Here is a 24,779-nt window from a genome sequence, read left to right on the forward strand (position 1 = left end):
AGCATGTGTCTAGAGGTGGCAGGAACACTGCTGTGTAAAGGACCATTTTCAGTGGCTATGACCTCTCAAGACTTCCCATTTGTTCTGCATACCGTGTAGCAAGTGTGGGCACGCCCCATGCTCCCCTTCTAGCACATTCCCACTAGAAGCAGGTGAACTCTCTAGTATTATTACTTCTTTTGAAAATTACTAGTTACGGTCACTTCTGTGGGGGGATGCAGGAGTGTGTACATGTGGTGTGTGTGCACCTAGAGAGCTCTAGCAACCCTGGCCTCACCCTTCACAGTGCCCTGGGCTTTGCAGTCCTTATTTGGTACGTCTATGTGCAGTTCCTTTCAGTGAGTCCTGCGGTAGAACATGTGTCTGTGTATGTGGAAGCAGGCAGCTGGTTATTGACTGCAGGGCACTCAGGACCCAGGGGCACCGAACGTTTGCTAAGGCCTTTCTGCTTCTATTCCGAACTGTTATCTAGTGAAACGCCAGGTTAAATATTGATTTCTATCAAACGTACCACCTGTATTTGCCTGTATTCTAGCAGTGAAAACATTGGAGGGTGCAAATGTCTGATCATTTGCTTAATTTTACAGAAATTGGGGTGAAACAGATGCCGGTGTGGGGAGCGAACAGGTGAGCCAGGGCACATCTGCTACGTCTGTGCCTTTCCATGAAGCGATCTCCAAAGCATAAAGTTTCGATGTACACAGCTCACGAGTTAAAAAGACAAGGTCATAGATGCACACTAAACAGACAAACTACAGCTCCATTTGCCACAGATTAGTTACAGGCTCTCTTCTGCAGAGGCAGACAACTGTCCACGCTAAGACCGAGAGGCCTTCTCTGCCAGGAGTCTGTCGTGCTGCGGGCAGAGTGCATGCCGAGCAGGACCCTGTCCCACTTGACGCTGGTTAAGTACACAGGGGAGGGCTGGGTGTCTCTGGGGTGCTGGTGTGTGTGGGATGAGATGACACAGGAGGACAGGCATGCGAAGGCAGTGAGCATTTGCACTGGAAGACGGCTGGAGTGTTGAGTTTGCTTCAGCTGTTCTTTCAGTCTGTGACCCAGAGGGGGCCTGTTGCCTCTCCAGGCCTTCTGGAAATTTCTGGAGTCTGCTGTTCGCACCATGAAGGACAGCTTGGCATTTACTGGCTCTTGCTTCCTTCCAGACTGCTCTTATGAACTGAATCCTGTTCCTTAGGTCACACCCTGGTTATCTTGGCATGTATCCAGAAGTGTGGGGACTAGGAAAAAATGACCTCTTTCCCCATCTTTGTGATATCAACACCTCTTGCTTTATTTCCTCAAGTAGCTTATTGGTTCAGGGAGCACCAGGACATAGAACTTCTGTGAGGCGAGCTTTGGGTATCTCTTCTTCAATGAACGTCCCCACAGGAAGCAACTGTATAAAGGTCAGGTAAAGGAGTATGCAGAGACACCTACCTTCATGATGATGCCTCTTGGCGTATGAGAGAGACTCCCCTTCGTGCTGTGTGTGGAACTTCTGAATACATCTTCTTACCAGATCCTCCCAGCCTGGTTTCATGGCAGCTCTCATGGTGCTAGTGTCCAGAGAAGTGATCTTGCCTGGGATTTAACAGCAGATGCTACAATTACAACACTGATTTCCCCAAGAAACAACTAACATTCAGGACACACAGACTCACTCACAGTCATGACTCTAGAAACTGACCTCACATACAGTGGCACAGCACGCTCTACCTTCCTGTGTCCTTTCTATTTTACACATCCAATTGTCTCTGATTTCTACACACATCTTCTTGGAACTCTCCCTTACCTCCAAATGAGGATTGGTTTCAGACATGTGCTACCCTCAATATTGTAAATCATTTCTAATTAATATTATATTCTACACAGAACAATGATACTTGAAAAACTGAACCGTTCTGTTCTGGGGTGGGACTGTAGAAATGGAAAGTCTGCTGTTTGGAGCTGGCAGCCCAATACATCTCCAAGAAGGAACACAGTGAGGAAAGTCCCCCAGTTTGTGGGCCCACTGCACCCCAGCAGTTCAAGGCCACCACTGGCAGCCTCGCCCGCCGCCTCTCTCAACACTGCGGTCCTCTGGAGACAGTTCCTGTATTCAGACACCTATGCATTTTCAAGTTTGTCTTCTCTGACAGGAATTTACCTTGGAGGTCCTGGCGGGTGGTAAAGCTCTCTGATGAGGGAAGGGCTGGCCTTTCCTTCATGGGGACTCTTCGTGCCACACAAATCAAGCAGGACTGCAAATCTTAAATAAATAAGACAATTGTTTGTCATATTTGGAGTGATCAAAACAACTCAATATCTATGAGAGTATGGCCTGGCAAATCAAGGAGGATCGCCACGGTTCTCAGTCCTCACTGGCTTCACTCTCACTTCAGCTCTGGTGGAGGCGGCTGTTAGGATGAGCTGAGAGTAACAGCACATGAGTGAATGACTGGAAACCACCTCCCCAGGGATGCAAAGAACGGGGTCCATCTTTGTTAGGTCACTGAGTGTAAAGGCAAACCTAGTTCATAACAAAACAAAACAAAACGCTAGGCTTGAAATCAGACAGAGTTGGGAAGCAGTTTCTTCCCGGCTTCAGGATTCCACCTAACAAACGGTGTGGGTACACGAGGAGGGCGAGATGAGGCGAGCCAAGGACACACACACTCTACCGGCCTGGTAGATGCACCAGACTTACTGCGGACAGCTCAGCATGTTGACACGGCCAGGTCCTCCACAGCCAGGGTAAAGGTTTAACCTGGTGCCCGCTTCAACATTTTACAACTTTATTTATTTGTATAGACATTTGCCTGCATGTTCGTCTGTGAATGACTGACATGCTGGTGCCTGTTGAGGCCAGAGCCAGAGAGGTTGACGGACGCCCTGAACTGGACTTACAGATGGTTGTGAGCTACTATGTGGGTGCTGGGACCTGAACAAGGGTCCTGTGGCAGCAGCCAGTGCTCTTAACTGCCGAGCCATCTCCCTAGCCTGCTTTCATTGTTTTCTGTATGGGGCTCACTTGTGGAGCACAGGGACACGTCTTATACAAACGTAGGCATGCAGCACATCTTATGGCTCCTTCAAGTTAAAAGGAAAAGGTGATGAAAGGAAGGGCAGCTGCAGGATGAAACAGGCTCCTCACACCACCTCACACGGCAGGGTCCTCACACCACCTCACACCACCTCACACGGCAGGGTCTTCACACCACCTCATACCACCTCACACGGCAGGGTCCTCACACCACCTCACACGGCAGGGTCCTCACACCACCTCACACCACCTCACACGGCAGGGTCCTCACACCACCTCACACGGCAAGGTCCTCACACCACCTCACACAGCAGGGTCCTCACACCACCTCACATGGCAGGGTCCTCACACCACCTCACACCACGGGCTTGCGATCATTCACCTGTAAACTTGGGAAGCTTTCTTTCTTCCTCTTTTTGGGAGGGGAGAAGATCTGAAATAATAGCTGGTGTTCAGGTTAAAATGCAATCATCATGGGAAGTGGGGTACGTGGCTCAGTGGTTGAGCTCTTCCTACCCTGTGTCGGGCCATGAGCATTTAGCTACACTTCATATTTTAGCTACAATGAAAGGAAGAAGAAAAAGAGAAGCCCTTGCTTTTGCTACATTTTATAAACATACAGATTTTCTTTGGGGCGGGGTGTTGCTATGCCCCTCTGCCTCACCTGCAACTCATCTGTAGAGCAGGCTGGTCTCAAACTTACAGTGACCCCCATCTCTATCCCTTGCTGGGATCACTAAAGTGGTACCCACCACCTTAAATGCACCTCATTCCACGTGCGTGCCAGGTTTAGAGGTGTGCACAACCACACTCTGTCCTGGAATCCAATTTTGTTAACTGGTTAATTTACAGACACTCTACTACATCTTAGGTGGGCATCACACTTGCTGTGTGTGGCCAAGGGTGGCCTTGACTTTTCTGACTCACCAGGCTGTATATCCCGAGTCTAGGATTGGAGGGGTACATCACAATGACTGACTTTATGCAGTTTGGGGCGTTTGGACGCTCTAGGCAAGCACTTTACCAAATGGGCTCTATCTCAACCAGAATTCACATTTTCTTCTCCAGTGCAGAACAGTGAGTCAGCACGGCTGTGCCTTCCCTGCTTGTGGAATATCATGGATGAGTCTGCAGTGTTTGCTCTCTCTTGTTGAGGGAACAGAACTAAACTGTCTGAAGTCACGCCTAAGTAAAGGCTCATTTTGAAATACCGTATCTCTATAATAGCTCTTTGGAATGCCTTTCTGATAAGATTTAAAAAAGCATGTACACATTTTAACTAGGCAGTACTATGCTAGGATTCGGTGGCTTCTACAGTCCAGCCACAGTCATAAGTCCTGTGCGTATGTGTGCACACACGCTGAGAACGGAACGCAGGGTGTACATATCAGGTAAGCACTCCATCCCAGAGTAACACGCTGCCCATTCTGAACCAGATCTGATGCTCACAGTAGAAATTTGACTTAATACACTGAAACACAGAGAAGTGACGGAATTTGTCCAGACCCAGAGCAAATGGCTGAATTGGGGCCCTGACTATCCGCTAGGATATCTCCTTGCATTGCTAGTCAAAAGCTCTTTCCATGTGTAACTCCCACACTGCTCTCTCCAACACACCTTGTACTACAGAGAGACACTTAGTGAGTAGAAGGCAGAGGATGGTATGACATCAGCAACTCAGGGGAGCAACACAGCAGCTTCTGTGTCTGAAAGCTCACCTCTGCTCCTCTGTCTTCTCTGTTCTATCACACTGTGGTCTGCTACTCCCTGGAAAGTCTACAGAACAACGCTGCTCAGACCCTTTCTTTCTGGGGCTGTGGCATAGATTGACATTAGGCACTCAAAGCAACCCAGGATCCACTAAGCTGTCACTGTCAGAGGTGCAGAAATGCCACAGTCACCAGAACTCATGTTATTTACATAAGAACTTAACGGAGGGGGGTTGGGGATTTAGCTCAGTGGTAGAGCGCTTGCCTAGGAAGCGCAAGGCCCTGGGTTCGGTCCCCAGCTCCGAAAAAAAAAAAAAAAAAAAAAGAACTTAACGGAAATCAACCCTGGTGCAGTTTCAAAGACCTGCACCATGCCACTTACCTCAGCACAGAACATTTCAAATTGAGAACAGTTCAGAGGCAGAACACTGCTTAGCATGTGAGAGTTCAACCCCCAATGTTGTAGAGAGAGAAGAAAAACAAAACAAATAAACCAACAAAAAAAAAATGGAACCCCAAACAAAGTAAAGATGGAAGGAATCAGGAGGGGCTTCCTGCTCTTCTCTGTGAGCGCCTGCCCGTGTGTGATCAGGGTGTAATCAGCAAGCCAGCCACGCACAGGAGGAAGCACAGACTCATGAGCTCTCCCAGGGTCGTCCTACCTTCGCCCTCCTCTTTGATAGACTTTGGCTGAGACACAGCGAAGCACTGCATCGTCTCGTATTTCTGATGTGCTTCCTGGTTATCATGGCCTTCCTCTTCTGAATCTGGCAAAGGCTTCACCAGCATCCGACAGTTGAAGGTGTGGCTGTTCCGCCTGGGAGGTTCTCCGGTCCAGGATCCCCCATTCACTGTGAGGCAAGAGAGACCCGAGATTACAGGGAAGCGACAGGTTCTAGGGCTGCTGCCTTATTAAAAGGGTGTAGGGAAAGCACAGGACTTTACATCTCAGGAACCTGGGGTTTTCAGGACATCTTCCATCCTCCAGAGCCTCTACCCTGACCGCTCTACTCAAGGTCATGCCCTGACTACATATTACTAAAATACTGCATGCTCTATTTTTGGGTTTCTATCTTTGGTTTCTTAGAACTATATTCAAAACTTCGTGAATGGCACTGACTGTGACAAATGCCGATGTTTTTCAGAGGACTTGGATGTCAGGAGTTAGCAGCATGAGAGCAACCTCAACATATTACCCAAACCTCACTGAGCAGCCCATCCACCCAGCTGACTGGACTGTCCACATTTCACCCTTCGTAGCACACGGACATCTGTCCCTGCTGCCTCCGCTGAGCCCGGTCCTTCGGGGCTACAGCGTAGCATGGCAGGGTGCTCACTCTGGGAGACACTCCAGCCTCTCAGATACAGATTGCTGTCAGACTTTTCCAAGAAACAGAGAGTGTTCTCCTAAGGAGCCTGCTTCTGAACCACCCGGTTACAGCCTACAGCCCACAGCCCATCTTAATTTTTCATGCAGACTTCCTTAGTGGGACTGAAAATTGTAGAAGACAAAGTGCTGATACTGTGTCAAGTGAAAACGATCAGACAGACTTCCTGCTTTTGTGTCAAAATTAAAAATTGTATATATTAAGAAACAGTTGTGAGGGACTGAGAGTCGAGGGGACACTGAGATTGGGATGTAAAAGGAATAAATGAATAGTGAAGAGAAAGAAAGAGTTGCTTAACAAAAGGAAATGCATCGGTGTCTTCTGAAACACATTAGAGAAAACAACAAAAGAAAGAATGACTAATTTGGGTTACGAAAGAGTGATCACGTGCAGAGAAAGGTACAGCTGTCTGAAGTGTCCCAAGTAGAACGGCCTTAACTCTCATCCTGGAGTAGGAAAGCAAGCACTGGACAGAGGTGCCACAGTGGACCCAGGCCAAGGCCTCACAGGCTGCAGGGAAAGCCAAGCCACAGAGCAGCTAGCCCAGGTTACCTGGCTGCCCAGCGCTGCTCTAGTTCCCCGGGGAGGCAGTTACCTTTAGACTATTAGCACTTGGGAAGTCTATTTACATAACGAGACTCTACAGAGCTATCCAGGAAGAAAGGAAAAAGATTAAGAAGTAAACTAAACTAAACTAAAGAAAAGGTGCTTGTGAGGCCAGGCGGAGGGCTCTTTAGACAAAGAAGTGACAAGCACAAGTCCTTTGAGGAACAGAAAATGACTGAAGAGATCAGAAAATTAGTTACTTCAACTATGAAATCCATTCTCCCACATTTACCAGACCAAAACAGAAGAATTCCACACAAATATTCACACATCCTGGAGGAGTGCTATATTCCCAGAAAACAAAGGGCTTTATCCTCAGGAGCAAAACTAGCCGTAAGGGTAACTAAGAGGATCTTCCCCATTCACTGGCTAACTACAGGACCAGCAGCTTCCAAACACGCGTCACTTCAGGACGGACCTTACTAAGCACTACAATACGTACTCCATTTTGTCTGAGAAGCCATTCCTAACAGTGAGAACACTCAGGAGCCACTGAGGGACAGCCATCCCCTAAGGTAGGCCCTGATGCAAGGCGCACACTGCTAACGGCTTCTGAACAGAATCCACCAAAGAAGCGGCAGTCAGGAGAGAGGTCTGGAAACTTGGAGGGATGGATGGATGGATGGACATGAAGGGCCAAGGAGGCTGTGCCCTGCAGTGACACCTGCAGAGCTGCTCAGGGGACGAACATGAACCAGTCTGTGAAGTCCCTATACCCACGGGCTGTGCCACCATGCCGGCCCCTGTCTGTTTTCAGAATGCCCCATACACATGTCACATTCTGTTTATACACAGAACTCAAGGGAGTCAAATCCCAAACATGTCACGGCCCACTCTTTGGATTGATTGCAGTAAGCAGAATGGATGGTCAAGTTGGTGGGCAGAGGGGAAGGTTGCAACCTTTTTTTTTTTTTTCCCCCGGAGCTGGGGACCGAACCCAGGGCCTTGCGCTTGCTAGGTAAGCGCTCTATCACTGAGCTAAATCCCCAACCCCTGCAACCTGTTTTAAAAAGCCCTCCTGCCACTGGTTGCGGGGACCTTCCATTTGCGTCCTTCTCCAGTTCACGCAGAATCAACAGTGCACTCAGGACCAGCACTGGCAGACTGTCATGTGTCTGGCGGGAGTCCGTGGGGAGCAGTGGAGCCGCTGACATTTACCCATGGACTTTGGCAGCAGGTTCTTGACAAATTCCGTGTGGTCCCCGACATGCAGGATGCTGTAAACGCTCTTGTTCATCAGTTCTTCCTGGTTATACCGCAGATACTGCGTCACGTTCTCGGACACGAACACCACATTGCCTTCTAGGTTCACGACGAAGAAGAACCCATCAAGGGCCTAAGGACAAAGACCAACCAACCCTATTAGACAGGGTGCAACATACAGAGATGCAGCTGTCATGAGGGGAACCAGTTCTTTAGGGGGAAGAGATCTCCATGCCCTTCAGAAACAACACGTTCCCTTGGGAAACAAAAACGATGCCATTCTAGTCAGAATGGAAGAGAGGCTAGATTAGGGTCTGTTGCTAAAGCCAAAAAAGAAATATGAAGTCTGTAATCTGCCAGGAGACAATTGTTGCTAAATACCAGAGCGGGATGGGGGAGTAGCACAGGGTAAGTGTGGGAGTTGGGGCGTCAGCCCACACACTGCCACTGCTTGGTATGGGATATGCTGAGAGGAAGAGGCCAGTGCTAACCTTCCCTCAGTTCAAAAACTAATTTTCCCAACTTTAAAGGTGGCCAGGATTTAAGGAAATCACAGATGGTCTCAGACCGGTCTTCACTTTCTGGTGTGCAGGGACGGACCTGGGCAGGCTCTCTGGCGTGGTGGGTGAATGGGGACAGGGCATGGGCTGAGTGTCACCAGACTAAGAAGTGGTAGCTAAGAGAACTCAGTGCTGGTCACCTGTCTCCTGTAACAGGCTCACCATCTAAAACGTTTCTGGAAGGGAAGATAAATGACAGCTGTGGGTGTTCACTCCCACACATTAGAGGGCAGTCCGTGTCCCTCTAATGTCCTCTTTTCCAGGTTACAGAGGGAGTCACTCACACAGTCTGCAGTGCAGCTGCTACTCCAGGGAACCAGAAGCCCAGCCTCTCCGTCTGCCCTGGCAGCTGGCAAGCTCCACACCTAGACTTCTCTCCTACAGCTAATGCTTGCCCGGAACAGGTCAGGGTGCCGCTTCACACACTAAGAAGAGCGGGACCCATGCTAAAGCTTAAATTCCCAGTCAGCTGTGCCATGTAGGCTCTTCAGGTATCTACTGCATTTGTGACGTGACAGGAACATGCCCGGCCCCATGCAGTGGGCATGGATGGCCCAAAGGCTTGGTCCACTCAAGGCTCTTTATATAAGAGGCTTCTGCTTTGTCAGTGGTTTTGGAATAATATATTCCATCTTTAATTGTATTTCCAGCAATCTAAAACTGATCCTAGGGTAAGAATGAGAAATTGTTTAAAGAAAAAGTAAACGGGGTGTGGTGGCACACAGCTATCTTAATACTCGGGCTAAGGTAGAAGAAGGGCTGGGAGTTCAAGGCCAGTCTGGGCTAGGGGTCAAGGACCCATCATATAACAACAGCAACAGCAGCAACAGCAGCAGCAACAACAACAGCACCACCACCACCAACAACAACAACAGCAACAACAACAACGAAGACCCAAGCCAAACCAAACACAAACCACTGCTTGGCTTTAGACTTTCTGTAACCATTCTGTCACACTCAGGACAAGGCAAGACTACAGAGACATCCGTGCCACGCACACAGGTGGCACACAGCGGCCTGCACTGGCAGAGGCACAGCAATAGCACGTGCACGGACACATCTGTCCCTTCTCACTTCCTGCTACCGCAGGGCAGCCAGCAGAGTGCTTAGGCTTTCAACCCTGCTCTACTGCGCTGGCTTTGAATGAGCACAGGGCTTCTTACAGCACGGTAGGTACCCGGCTCATTTGTGGCCTAATAAAATTGAAAGATGAGAGTGGCTCGTCTTATAAAACTGTTTGTGTTTTTAAGGCTCGCTGTGATATGCTCTGATGAAAAGAGCTGACGTTTGCTTCTGTTGCCTAGCAACTGCTATGCCATGATGCAAGCATGAGTGTGCATCTAAGCCTAGAACATCTCTCCAAGGTTTAAATGGAACCTTTCCCTGTTTAAGGTTTCCATTTAAGCCATAAGCCACTGGATTCAGGCACTTCCTCTCTGGTACATGTATTTAGTACTACATTCTATGCTGGCTTCTTCCATTCTCAGATTATTTTCAGACAAACAGTAAAAATTTTGGTTTGATTTTATGAAATCAGGGACACTGCCATCCAGTAATGCAGTTTCTATAATTAATGGACTTGTTGCAAGGGCTAAGCCACAGCCTGTCTTGCTCTAAGCATCTCTTTTTAGAAGCCTCAAAGTCTTTCTTGGGGTTTCAGTGTTACTCTCTATTCCCTAGGTTTAATGAATCAACAGTTATATGGAAAAATTCCGATTAAATCTCTGCTTACAATTCAGAAATTTTTCCAGAGAAAGCTGTTCCTTCTTTTTATGTAATTCCACACAGTCACCTGGTCACAGCTTCTTTACTGCTTCTAAGAAGTACGTGGGAAGTGCTGCTCCGCGGCTGTGATGAGTATGGAGAAGCTGACCGGGGGCCAACCCGGGTCATTCAAAGCCTCTCACTAACAGGTCCAGCCCCAGGGAATGACTTTCGTTATTTTTTTTTCTTTTTCTTTTTTCTTTTTTTTAATTAACTTGAGTATTTCTTATTTACATTTCGAGTGTTATTCCCTTTCCCGGTTTCCGGGCTGCAAAGACAGGCTGGGGCGAGCATTACTCTCCTATCTCCAGATCCCAATTATACAGCAGATTCCCGCAGAATTAGGTTTTCTAAAAACAAAACCTTCTTTATGAGAAAAGGGACAAAAAGGCCAAGAGAGTACTGTCTAGCTTGGATTTAAAACTCTTGGTCCTGAAAGCCACGCGGCCGCTGCAGCAGGCACAGTGCAGGCGCAGTGCACAGCTCTGGCCACGGTTGCTTACGCTCAGAGCGTCTTTGGCAGGGCAGAGCACCATGAGAACTGAGGTAATTTACGTCTCAGGCAGCTCTCTCTTTATTCACTGCTACTTCTTCTCTCATCTTAAAAAACCCACACCCTGAATTTGAATTTTGAAAGGGGAACAGAAAAGCACTTTGTGTTTAGTACTCATTAAGAAAAACAAGGAGCATTTTATGAGCCTGAGACAGTAGCTGCCCTAGGCTCTTAGAGCAGTTACTGTTATACTTTTAAAACGTTCCTTCTTCCTATGTCTACCTTCATTTTTATGAGAAAAATATATTAGTTGGAATTAACAGCCCTAAAAAGCATAAAGCTCTTTGGTTCTCACATTTTAAACTGTCCATACAGGCACACATGGACCCTGAGCCCCAGGAACAGGACCCCACCGTCTAATAGGTGTCTGAGCTCAGCTTTAGAAATGGTACTCACCTGACGGAGCCTGAGCTCATGCTTGAATCTAACTGTACTCGGTGTGGTTGCACTCACATAGAATGTCGCTGGAGGCAAGAACTCACAGACAGACATATCCACCCGAGCGTGGATTCTCCTTAAATTATATATACCTGAACATAAATGTATCACACAAACACTAAAACATTCATGATATGAAACCGTGGGGGTGTGGTACCTCAAGCATCATAGGCCCCAGTGCGTCCTTGTCGATGACGCCCTGCCCCGTGGATGACACATCTGACTTCTGCACTTCATCGATGTTGGCAGCGGCTGCTTTCTCTGCAACAAACACAAGAGCAAATGAAATAGCGGGGTATCTCAAGGGCACACCAAGACCAGAATCTCCAGTGGGGTCAGATGTGCCCGTAAGTGAATTTAGGGCACGTAGCTGCTCCTGGAGGACAGGAACGGCTGGACAGAGGAGCGAGATGGTACCGTTCATCTCCAGAATGTGTGCATCAGATCTCCTTTCAGGCTTTGGAGAAAATGAGTTTAGAGGTTTCATGCTGTCCCTGGCAGACATTTAAAAATAAAGATTGTGAAACCAAATATCCACATCCATGACATTCCACTCAAGAGATTCTCCGAACTAGGGAGAAGGGGCTGGAGGTCCTACTGCTGAGTCCAGTGGCATGGTCAGGACGCATCTGTCCACTTCAGGGAGAGACAACAGGGCCTTCACCTAACTTGTCATCCAGACGCCATGACTTAGGGCGGACGGGGAAGCAGCCCCACCAGGCCCTCACAGGATGGCAATGGTGAGCTCTGATTTTGTGCAGTGGAGCTGGACAGCTCCAGGACCACCGCCCAGGGCTGAAGATGTGCCCTCAGCACCAGAGCAGTTGTAAAACAGCTTACAGGAGAAAACATGCACAGCTCTCAATCCATCTGTAAGGAGTTCCCTCAAGGATGGCAAAGTAAGTTTATAGTGTAACATACACAGCCACAACCTGTTAGAAAACAACACAAAAGCAATGTGCCAATTACATGTAAACTGAATAAATTACACCCTTGTTTACACTGCATGTTTTCATTATAATTAAATGCAAGAAAATTAAAAATTCAAACCAAACTGTAACTCAACTTTGTATTCACATTCAACTTGCTTTTCCCTGACCATAGTAACTGTTTCTTTTTTTTTTTTTTGTGAGAAAAATTGTATGCAGTATTTAAAAAATCTGTTAAAGCCTAATTTATGGAACCTAAAAATAATTAGGGAATTATGTAGATCCTCCAAATCTTGCTACTCCCGATGGAAAGTCTTCATGATGCATTTTTGCCAGTAGAGAAAGAAGACCGTGTCAGAACAAGGCAAACAAAGGCCTTAGTTTTAGTGTCTGCAGCCTGTGTATCATGGTTCTGCCAATGACAAATACATATGTAAAACACACGTTAGAAACTACAAGTTCGAGGACATGAAGGCTCAGTGGGTAAGGGCACTCGCTCCTAGGCCTGATGAGGAGTTGGATATTGGGACTCTCGTGATGTTAGGAAAGAACCTATTCTCACCAAGCTGTCTTCTGATCTATCCTTCCTCATGGGAGCACACACAATGTACAGAACACAACACCCAAGGCTGTTCAGACAACACTTGCTATCAGCACAGTGTTCACACTCTGCGTGTTCTTCAGAGAGCTGATCAACTACACACCATGCGGGCTGCTTTGGCTTCCTCTACCGTCTTACCTGTGGCATTTTTTTTGCTCTTTTCCCTGATGATTCCCTAAAAGTTGTCTCTCCACAGGCTTTGTCTCACCCTAGCAGTCCTCGGAGTACAGAAAACACCCCTCTGCTCCAATCATAGGACAGAGGACTGGCCGTTACTTACGGTATAGGACCCCCTTCTCCCCAGTAAATCCTAAAGGAAGGGACACTGGTTTTAGCCAGCATCCTCACAAGACCTGTGCCACTACACCCCTTACCCATTTCTCTGGGGATGACTGCAGAGCTGATCTTTGCCCCGCAGTGCTGTGGCACCCAGACGCAGACAGACTCCTACGCCTATCACTATTTACAAGGGTGCCTGCGTGCTTGGCAGGAAGCTTCCGCGTGCCATTAATTCTAAAGCTCAAAATGCATGCACTTCATGTGGTTTGTTTCAAGGCCCTCCCTGTGCGTTCATTCTTACTTTCCCTCTTCAGCATGGAGGGGCAAGTGCTGACAACTCTTGCTTAGATTGAGCACACCGTGGCCTTCGCTGTCCCCCACCCCCACTGCTTGTGGGGTGTGTCCTCCTTACATCCTCCAGCAGCAGGATTCTCCGCCAGAAGGATGCAGGAGAGATGTCCTCCCAAGGTCTCAGACTGTAGGGACCATGGGCACAGACTGGAAAGGCCTGCTTATGTCAGTCTGTCAGTCTGCTATATGGACAGAGCAGTGGTTCTCAAAGTTCCGAATGCTGTGAGCTTATACACAGTTCCGCATGTTGTGGTGACCCCACTCTAGAATTATTTTCACTGATACTTCATAATTGTAATTTTCCTACTGTTAGGAACTGTAATGTAAATATTTGTGTTTTCTGCTGGTCTTAGGTGACCCCAGTGTGAGAACCACGGTTCCAGAGGATGTCTGCATGCTCTTGCCTTCTTGGTCCATAAAACAGAACACTGTCCCAAAAGTGTGCTGCCACACTGAAGACTGTCCCCAGGAAGTCAGAACAGGACTATACACATCTGTATTTTCAATGGCCAGCACTGTAGGTCAGAAATGTCACTAAGTACAGATGTCCCTGGCCAGGCAGAGTGAGAGTAAATTAATAGAAGGTTGGTGTGACTGGAAGCTATTCTCCCCAGTGCTCCACTAACCCTTCAGGGTGCAGCTCCCAGAGTGGGGGGAGAGGGGAGGGGTGGGGTTAAGGACCACGGCTCAGGGCTTCTAGAGAATGGCTACACAGAGAGACAGTTGTGTGAACATGGTAAATTACTGTGCCTCTGGCCTTCTCTCTCAGCTCATTCCTCCACTGCTAAATCTCCATCTTGTGTCAAAGAAACTAGCCCTCAAGTATGTTACCATGTGTGTTAGGTACTTTTCTCGTTGTTGAACAAAAATTGCTTGACAGGCAGCAAAGTTCACTCTAGCTAATGATTTGAGGCTCTGCCCACATGGCGGGAAGGCACTGTGAGGACTGCTGTAGTCTGAGGGCAAAGCCTAGGCAGCTGGCCATCAGACTCCTCCCCCAATTTTTAAAATTACCTGTTAGAAAACCTAAGGCTATTGTCAGAGGAGACTGATCACAGGGAAGGAGTGACTTCCTCCTTTTCTTTCTGTGGAGTACTACTGCTGCTCTAAGGGTCAAATAAATACATCTTAGTGACGTGTTATAGCTTTCTGTTACAACAATCCAGCAATCACTAGACTTTATGAGACTTATATCTTTCTGAGGAAGTAAATTCACCTATTAATGGTTTTTTGTAATGCATACAACTTTCCTTATGACAACTCAATCAGGCAAGTGCCCCTAACACAAACTTCATGCCTGGGTGTTGTAATGTTGCAGCAACATGCTCAGACAGACGATTCTCCACCCTCAGGAAAAGACAGTCACTAAGAAGCAAGAGCGAATGAGCACACAGGTTTGTTTTTAGAAACTCACCAGTCAGATACAACACGGAACGAGGGCTAGGAGAGGATTCAGCTCTCAGAACATTTGTGTGGGGGAGACTTTTGGAAAACTCGAATAAAAGCATCACCCTGGAAAACTTTATAGTAAGAAAATATGCCGTTTTCCCCTTAGAATATTCATCCGGTAAATCTTTAAAGGAAAAAAGCAGCAGGTGATTGTGGTATCAGCCCACATAAGTTAGTGGAACGTAGCCTGCAGGCCTGAGTGGGTGAGAGGTTGGAGTGTCAAGATCATCCTTATTGGTCAAGAGCTCACACTGCCCCCTGGAGGGTGAAACTCTGCCGTTTAACAGAAGGTGAAAATGACGGCTTGAGTCATAAGGGACCGGCTTGAGTCATAAGGGACCAACTTTAGTTCGGATAAGGGAGGAGTGGCTGGGCAGGGATGGACGTGCTCCACATATGCTGAGGTAGGTTAGGTTAGAGTCTAGGGGACGTACACGTGGATGGGTGGCCTTCAAACCAATATCCCTCTTTCCTGTTCTGTTCTGTTTTGTTTTTGTTTATTGAGACATAGTTTCTCTGTGTGACCTTGGCTGTCCTCGAACTTGCTCTGTAGACCAGGCTGGTCTCAAACCTGCCTCTGCCTCTGAAGTGCTGGGATCAAAGGCATGCACCACCACCACCACCACCACCGCTCTGTGAAAACCAATATTCTTAAGTGTCCCCAAAAGACCTAAACTAGAGCTCTAGTAAGGGATGACAAAAAAAAAAAAAAAAAAAAAAGCAAAACAAAAAAAAAAAAACAAAACAACAACAACAAAAAAAAAACCAAAACAATTTTCAAGATGAGACTGAAGCTCTATTAGTGGAACATGGGACTTGAAAGAAAACCCGCGTGTGCAGAGAGAGTGTGGTAAGGCAAGCTATGCTGAGAGCTTGAGAATTTCCCAATTGCTATCAGACAACAAAAGCCAACAGTAAAAACCTACTTTTTCAATCCTATACTCCCTGTTTAGAATGCATTTTCTAGATAATTTGTCATGTGTTCTTCAGTTCTGCGTTGAATTTATGTTTGGGCCACTTCTCCACAGTAAAATAAAAATTAGTCAATGACATGAAGTGACACAAAACACAGCTTTACTGAAGCGATTGAAACCGGAATTAAGCTGGTCCTGAATTTACTGTATTGGGTACTTTTCATGAAGTACTTGCACTTCAGTGTTCCGTTCAGCCTTGACATTAAACCAGAGCGGGAGAAGGAGGGAGGGACAGCAGGGAAAGGAGGGGAGGCTGGAGGGGCGGTCTCGGAGACTAGATGCTAACCAGACATGCGCTCTATCTCCGCGCAGCGCAGGGCAAGCTGTTTGTACGCAGCATATAAAAATACGCTACGACTCTTAGATATTTACACTTCTGTAAGTGCAGCATGACTGTACTAAAACATACCATTTAATATTTTTAAATTAGGCAATTTTCCCAGCGGTCACGAACTATATTTAGTTTTCTATATTTTGCATCCATTAACCATAAAAATATATTGTTATAAAAATATCCTTCAGTAGAGGCACCAGTGGAAGTCTGGCTCCAGATTCCCCATGATCACAACCTTATGAAATCTCACCATAACATTTAAGTGCCGGAGTCCCTCTGTGCTTCACCCTCACAGGGTCCCCGCTGTGCCTTGGCCATCACTGTCATTCTCTCTAGATGAAGACCACAACTAGAGAGAGGAAGAGCAAAGGCACAATGCTCTCCTTTTCTTCCTCCTTCATGAAACAGCTATTTAACAGCTCTGTTTTACAGCCCTAAATCCTGGCAGGACAGCCCCTCCCCACCAACCCTTCCCCCCTGGACCTTTGGAGCACCCAGGTCCTCCCTCCGGGTGGCTGCTCAGCTGCCCCACCCTCTCCCTGCTCCATTTGCCTGTGCTCCAGAAATCCAATACCAATTAATTAGATTTCCAGTTCGAAAGCGAAGATCCTGTCTCTGCAGGGACTGTGCTAGATGAGTCATACTGCAAACTGGGGGAATCATTAATATTAAATTCCTTATTTTCATAAGTAATTATTATTCGTGCTTTCTCTGAGAACAAAAGAAAAGGTGGGGCATTGCTATCTAGAAGTAAAATCGACTCAATACAGGGAGCGGACAGATTAAATGACTTTATCATTGCCATGCACAGGGATAAATCTGAAAGTAAAACTCCAGTTTTCTGGTGAGAACAGCAATAAATCAAAAATACAGCCTTGCAAAAAATACCTTATTTTAAAAGAAAACATGAGGTATTTGGGGGTTATGAAGTGCCTTTATAGATTCCTCTGAGGTGTATTTACTGGCCTGTGGTAATGCGCTAATGCCTTTACATTAGCATTGTGTATGTTTATTAGCCAAGTGCATAGAGAATATGAAAGCTTCACCTTTCTGCAAAACACTGCCAGGCCAGAGGCCCTCCCTTCACAGGGATGGCAGCAGGGCTCCGATGGGCAGGCGCAGGACTGCTCTGCTCCAGCAGAGCAGTGGCAGCCAGCAGGCTGATACTACTTTATGCCCGCCCATACAGCACTAGGGTGGGAGGCACCAACAGAGATGATGTCTCCGCTGAGCGCTCGCTCTCTCTCTCTCATAATCTAAAAAGGCTGTAGAAGCTTATGGATACTAGCTTTAAAAAGATAGAGTTCATCAAATAGCACCCAGTCTGTGAAACGCTGTCTGATGATGAATAACCCACAGATATTTACACATGTAAAACATCCCCATATGCTCGAGTGCAGACTCGCCCCTGACAGGAAAGCCCTTAAAAAAAAATAAAAAACAAAAACCTGAATCCAAGTTATTCAGAGTAGAACATCAGAATCTTTGGCTAAAATGAACCAGATACAGGTTTTATAATTAATTCCACTGCTTTAAAATGAGTAAAAGCAGCCACTCAGAAACCTATCAACTTTTCAATGGGCTGGTGTCAAACACAAGCCTAATCACGCACAGCCAGCTCTAAGACTCTACTGGGGACAGGTGCACTGCTTCTGCGCGGTCTTGCATTCGGTACCTGGCTGCCGTCAGGTCCGGGGTTTCTGTGAAAGCCAGCAGCCATACAACCTGTGCAGACCTGTGAGGGACAAGGAAGTCATGGAAACAGCGACACACAGATCAAATGTTACAAGAGAAGATGTGCAGCATCTCAGAGGTTCTAGAAGGTAAAAGGAGAGAATTAGGCATCTGCACCGACTAAAATTAGAAAAGCTGCCATACGGCTCCGTGAAGCCAGCAGCGCATCCCTATTCATTAGGAAGCATTCTGCGAACATAAAACGCAAGGCCTTCCCTCGCTCTCCAAACGTGTGCATCTTTTCAACATGATAGATCGTCACGTGGAGAGACCCCTGCTGTGCTCATTAAAAACCATGCAGCTGCACTTTCTTTAGTAGTGGGAGGAACCCAAGCCCCGCGTCGCCTCCCTCACTTTGGACACTGAGCTTCTACTTAGCATATCATGACTTCCCTTCATACAAATCCAGCAAACTCAACCAATTTCAAGGCCATTTCAACCTATGCACATACACCGATGGCCATCAGCAGAAAGGGAAGCCTTGGTTTCACATCTGTCTTAGTTAGGGTTTCCATTGCTCCCTGAAACTCCATGACCAAGCTGGGGACGAAAGGATCTATTTGGCTCACACTTTCACACTGAGTGAAGTCGGCAAAGGAACTCAGACAGAACAGGACCCTGGAGGCAGGAGCTGAAGCAGAGGCCATGGAGGGTGCTGCTTACTGGTTTGTAAACCCATGGTTTGCCCAGCTTGGTCCCTTATAGAACAGGACCACCAGCCCAGGGACGGCACCACCCACAGTGTGCTGGGCCCCCCCATCAATCACTAATTAAGGAAATACCCTATAGTAATATACCATATAGTAATATCATGGAGGCATTTTCTCAACCATGCTCCATCCGCTCTGACGGTTAAGTCTTGTGTTAAGTTGTCATAAAACTAGCCAGCACAAACTCCTTTAAAGACTACACTTATCAACAAAGATGGTCACTACGTAAAACTGGTTAGAACCTGCCTGTCCCCAAGAGATCCACCCACTCTCTTATGTCCACATACAACTATTATTTAGCACTCACACTATCTGTTGGATTCACTGGCAGGTAACATGGACACTGGAAGTCAAGTGAGTGCCTAACAATTTGACCAAAGTATCTCTTTTGGATAATTTACATCCCTGTGTTTGCACTAGTCAGGACCTAAGAATGCGTGAAGATACATTCCAGAAGCAGAAAGGAAAAGGGGGAAAACAAAACCAAACCGGGTGGGCTAAACCACACTGGTAGCAAAAGCCCAGCACTGCCCAGCAGTTCTACAAGGGAATAAACCACGGGGCAGCAAAGAGGCAACGAGGTCATCGCCACAGGGTGTGTACACCCCCAGGTCTGTCTCTGTCAGCCAACTGTTCAACGTGAGGTTGCACCTTCATATTCTACAGCAAGAGGTCAAGAGGCAGAGGCTGATACCAATGAAAACTACTATTTCACAGACAGTTGGGACCAGTGAGGCGTGGGTCTGAACTTGCACAAGTTAGCCCCTAACTTCACACACACCTAAACCTAAGGTGCACCAGAAGGACTAAAACTGGAAGTGGTGGAGGCCTCGGGAGCTCTCGGAACAAGGAACAGAAGACTCATCTTTGTTTGGACAGATGGAAGGGCAGGATGAAACGGAACAGCAGAGAAAACAGCCGCTCAAAGGACCAAACTGCACACTTCCCCATTATGAACATTTAATTTCACACATGTTGCTGCCTGCTTTTCCAGAAGACCTAGGCTCCATTCCCTGAACCCACATGGTCTCACTCACTAATAGCTATAACTCCAGTCCCCGGAGAATGGCCGCCTCCTCCTGGCCTCTTGAGGGCACTGCAAAACACTCCACAGATGTACACAGGCAAAACACCCACACGTATAGGCAAGAAATTAAATTATACATGCTAGCTCACAAAAGCAAGGTCCACAAAACCACACTACAGAAGCACTTAAGGTTTCTCACAAACAGGTTAAACTATGGAAACTAATATGGTCATGATAGCTCACTCTGGAAGTACATTAGACAGTCTAAGAGATTATTTCTAAAATCTTAAAGCCAGAATAAAGGTGTGTAAGCATCTGGCTCCAACTGTGGTCCTCATCGCCATGGAGAACCATCACTAGGAACATGGTCCTCCCGAGTGTCCCACTGTTCCCACCTGCTGCCCCACTAACACCCGTGCTCTGTAACCCAGTGGTGACACTGAGTGCTTCACAGAGGCAGAAACTGAGCTCACTTCAGCCAGGACCCATGGATCCTGTGCGCTCGGCAGGGCTGTTCTCTGCTCTCACATGGCTGGGTGGAGGTGTGTGAAGACTTTGGAGTCACCTGGATCCTATGTGGACACATGAAGCCCAGAGTTAGTCTCCAGAAGAGAAGTGTGGGACAGGCAGGGATCTAGTGTGAGACAGTGCTACAAGTGTGTCCTTTCCAAAGTAAAGTCATGCTCAAGACCTATCTAAGAGAGCTGTTCTCAACCTGTGGGGGTGGAAGAACCCTTTATTTGCATTCATAATAGTATCAAAATTATAGTTATGAAATAACAAAGTAATTTTATGTTGAGGGGTCACCATACGAGGATGAACTGAACAAGAGTTGCAGCATCATGAACGGTGGGGACCTCTGCTCTATACCTGCTCTAGTAGGTATATTTAGCTAGCAAAGGGTTGCGATCCCTGACAGAGGCTGTGGAGCCAAGGACAACAGTAACTGGGCTCCATGAAGAAAGCCAGTGAAGGAGCAGAGCTAACAAAGGGGTGCAGGAAAGAAGAGTGCTGGCTACTGTGTGTCAGCATTCCAAGGAAGCGCCCCAATGTCTCTGAGCACCAAGGCCGGACACCCATCCTGGCTCCTGAGTCCTCTCACAGAACCCCTTCGCTCTCATCCTGGCCAGAGTTTCGACTGACCTTTTGTAAGATCAGCCGACCTTTCCTCAGTGTCTTCTGTGTCTGGGCATCTCTATTTAGTCTCTCTCTACAGCAGTGGACTCTGCCCTAGGGACCACCGGAGTAGATATGCGCATTTTGTGTTTCCTTCCTGCCGCTGTGGGCCCTAGCACTGGTGTAGGAGCTGAACTCAAATTCCTTCTGTTCACTCCTGTCTGTCCCCAGTTCTCTACGTCCAGACTGTGTGTGCCCACAGGAGACCTCACTGCAGCCAGTGCACGCCCACAGGAGACCTCACTGCAGCCAGTGCATGCCCACAGGAGACCGATCTGCTAAAGTAGGTGAAAAGCAGCTGTTCCTAACTTTAACCCCTAATGCAAAAAAGGTGACAATTAAGCACCAAATCATCCAATTTAGAGACCCCAAACATCAGATTATGCTAAGTCATATCAAATGAGCAGAGAAAGCAATGCACTGATGAGAGAGAGAGAGACAGACAGACAGACAAAAGAAATGCTGGTTAGTCCTGGAAGTTTACTGGTGAAAAGGCGTCCTGCTTCTCTGTCTCTTAAAAACCAGCAGTGCTGATGTGGGGTCAGGGAGTAGTCTGCGGGAGTTGGCTCCCTTGCACCATCTGGGTTTCTGGGATCAAACTCAGGTCTGCTGAGTCAGGGACTGGATCAGGTTTGGTGACAAGCACTTTATAGCCACCTCACAAGCCTTTTGTTTTTACACAACAACAGAGCCCTGCTTTTACGTGTGGGTTGCTCGAGGGTGGTAGAGAATCCACGGACACTGCACAGGTGAGCGGGCGCAACCGGGTGAGGAGAGCACTGGCAATGGCAGATAACTAAGTACACGCATCCTCTGGATTTCCTTAGCACAGACAATGTTCCCACATTCCCAGGGCACTGTAGGAAGGAGTTCTACTACCAAGCCCTCACTCATAGGCCCCACCGCGAGATGCACTGAAATCAATGCCTAAAGTCACCCTTCCGATAGAGTCCTTAGGATATAAATCCTTTCTAACTCTGAGGCAGGAGAGGCAGTGATCAAATCATCAGGCAACCACCCACACATGGCCAGCTGGGCCTGGAGCCTGCCATGCTACAGTCAGGTGGCAGAGCAGAGAGGACCTTGCTGGCACCTGCATATTTCAGAGCCCCCGTGAAACTACAGGCAAAGAAGGGGCCAGTCTGCACACTGAAGTCAACATGAGATTAACTAAGGTCCTGTTACAAAGTTTCCAAGTGTGGAGTCATGAGGACTTTTCTATGACTAAATCTCTTCCTTTCGTATGTACGCCATTCCCCAGCAAACTCTGAAAGTTTGAGGGAAAATGCTGCGCCTTGGTGATTCCTGGCTTTATAATGGTTCCATGCTCTAAACTGCAAAGACTGTTCAAGCAGCCAGATCCACCTGCAGAAAATCACAACAACGGCCTTAAGGTGTATCCCTTGAGTAAACTCCAGACGTTTACTCCCGTGGCAGGTGTGCAGTCATGGGTACCCTGGCTCTCTGAGGGCCACGGCATGAAGAGAGGGGCTTCGGGACACATGACAGCGCGGTAGCCATGAACAGGAGTACGCTCCACAGCAATGACGTCATCCGCAGGACACTGATGACAGTGTGAATCCAGTGTAGTCTCAGCAAATGGCTTGCAAGTGAGGCAGACAATGTGGCTGAAGACAGGATGGGAAGCCCCAGTCGGGTTCTGAGGGGAAGCGGTGGCCCTTCCCTATGGATTTCCAGGAGATGCCGGCCTCATGTCACCCCAGTTATGTGACCATCAAAGCCACAGCCTGTCAAACACACATGTGCTGTTTGTTGTTGGCTTTTTAAATTGCATCAATGAACAGTGTGCTTCAGAAAAGAAAACAGTGGCAGTTGTCAGCTTCAAATTGCCAAGAAAAATATTTGGTTGCGTTCTGGGTTTCCCCAAGAGCAAGTTAGTACATGACCTCAATCTTTTCTCAGCTTATCATAATGCGGTAAGGCCGTGCTGACTCAGCAAAGCAGCCCCTAATCATGGCCTTGCAAAACGCCCTGCTTCACAAGGGTATTATTAGGCCTCAGGAAGCAGTGCACATGAACACTGAGGTCTACGGAAGACAGGTGCCAAACAGCAGTACCCTGCATGCACGATTACAAACAGCTTCAGAAAACAGGTCTCTAAAGGAGGTGTTTACAAATTATAAATGAAAGGACACTTTGATAAGATCTGAAACTATTCAGGCTTAAAAATGGAATGGATACATTTATAATTCTAAGCCCACAAGGATACAGACAGGTTTCTTCTAGAGGGAAGGAGTATCACACACATTTGTGATAAGCCAGAGAGTAAGTCAGGAGCACACTGTATCAGTATCATTTTGAGATACTGCAATTATTGTACCCCGCTACAGTTCTTCTATCAATGAATTTAAAGCCAAAGTCAGCAAAGCAGGAATTTGTCTTTTCTCTAGTTATCAACAATAATCCTGCACACACACACACACACACCACAAACACACACACCACAAACGCACACAAATACACACACACCACACACACAGACTACACATACACAAACATACCACCCCACGAACATATACACAAACACCTCAAACACAGACGCAGACACACCACATACACAGAGACATACACAAGCACAGCAGATATACACACACAAACACACCACATACATACAGACCACAGACACACTATAAACACACAGACATATACTCACATACATATCACACACACACACACACACACCACAACCCACACAATACACACACACACACACCACACACACACCACCACACACACACAGACACATACGCACCACACACACCACACACACAGATACACACACACTCACACACACACCACAAACACAGATATACACACACATACACACCACACACACAGATACACACACACACACACACCACAAACACACAGATACACACACACATACACACCACACACACACACACACACACACACACACACACTCACACACACACCACACACAGAGACACACACACACTCACACACACCACACAGATACACACACACCACACACACACACCACACACACAGATACACACACACACATACACAGACACACACACACACACACACTCACACACACACACACACACACACACACACACACACACACACACACACACACACACACACACACACACACACACAGACACACACACACACATACACACCACACACACACACACACACACACACACACACACACACACACACACACACACACACAAACACACAAACACACACACACCACACACACACAGATACACACACACTCACACACACACCACACACAGATACACACACACTCACACACAGATACACACACACACTCACACACAGAGATACACACACCACACATACACACAGATACACACACACACACACACAGATACACACACACCCCCCACACACAGATACACCCCCCACAACCCCCCCACTTGTTCCAGTGAACACTGCAGCAATACAGAAATACTTTACCGAAGGTAATTTTCTTTTAAAAGAAAAGGCGTGTAGTAGTGTATGCATGAGCCACGTGAACATCACAGGGTAACTTGTGGGAGTGGGTTCTCTCCCCATGTGAGTCCTGGGAACACAGGTTGTACAAAAGGAGCTTTTTTTTTTTCTTACTAAACTGTATTACCAGTCCATTAATTTCTTTTAGAAATATTACAGTAATGTTGCTTTTGAGCAATAACATTTATTACATGGGAAAACCCTGTCCCTTTACCCTTGGGACAAGTCCAGTGAAGGCCTCCATCAACTGGAGATGTCCAACTGGGTTGGCTGGGTTAGGCTGGGCTAAGGCTACATGGAGGGACAGTGACTCAGCATTATGGAGGTGCCACTGTCCTCACTCAACGGTGACACAGCATTTTTGACTCGGTTGGTGCCATTTCCTTCAGGAAATCTAAAAAATCCAAGCTGGTTTCCCTCTGCACTTCCTAACATGGGCGTTTGCCCTGTCATGTG

General features: G+C 47.3%; 1 protein-coding gene across 1 annotated transcript in view; it reads right to left on the reverse strand.

Annotated features, from left to right (window-relative positions):
- Positions 1-24,779, reverse strand: part of Ncoa2 (nuclear receptor coactivator 2) — a 79,994-nt gene that overhangs the window by 33,119 nt on the left and 22,096 nt on the right. The window contains exons 3-7 of the mRNA XM_032906771.1: positions 11,401-11,504; positions 7,884-8,061; positions 5,394-5,582; positions 2,147-2,248; positions 1,438-1,581 (exon numbers count right to left, since the gene is read on the reverse strand). Coding sequence (XP_032762662.1) covers positions 1,438-1,581; positions 2,147-2,248; positions 5,394-5,582; positions 7,884-8,061; positions 11,401-11,504 — 717 coding nt within the window. The remainder of the gene's footprint in view (positions 1-1,437; positions 1,582-2,146; positions 2,249-5,393; positions 5,583-7,883; positions 8,062-11,400; positions 11,505-24,779) is intronic.

This window comes from Rattus rattus, chromosome 1 (genome assembly GCF_011064425.1).
Source record: "Rattus rattus isolate New Zealand chromosome 1, Rrattus_CSIRO_v1, whole genome shotgun sequence".
NCBI classification, from domain to species: Eukaryota; Metazoa; Chordata; class Mammalia; order Rodentia; family Muridae; genus Rattus; species Rattus rattus.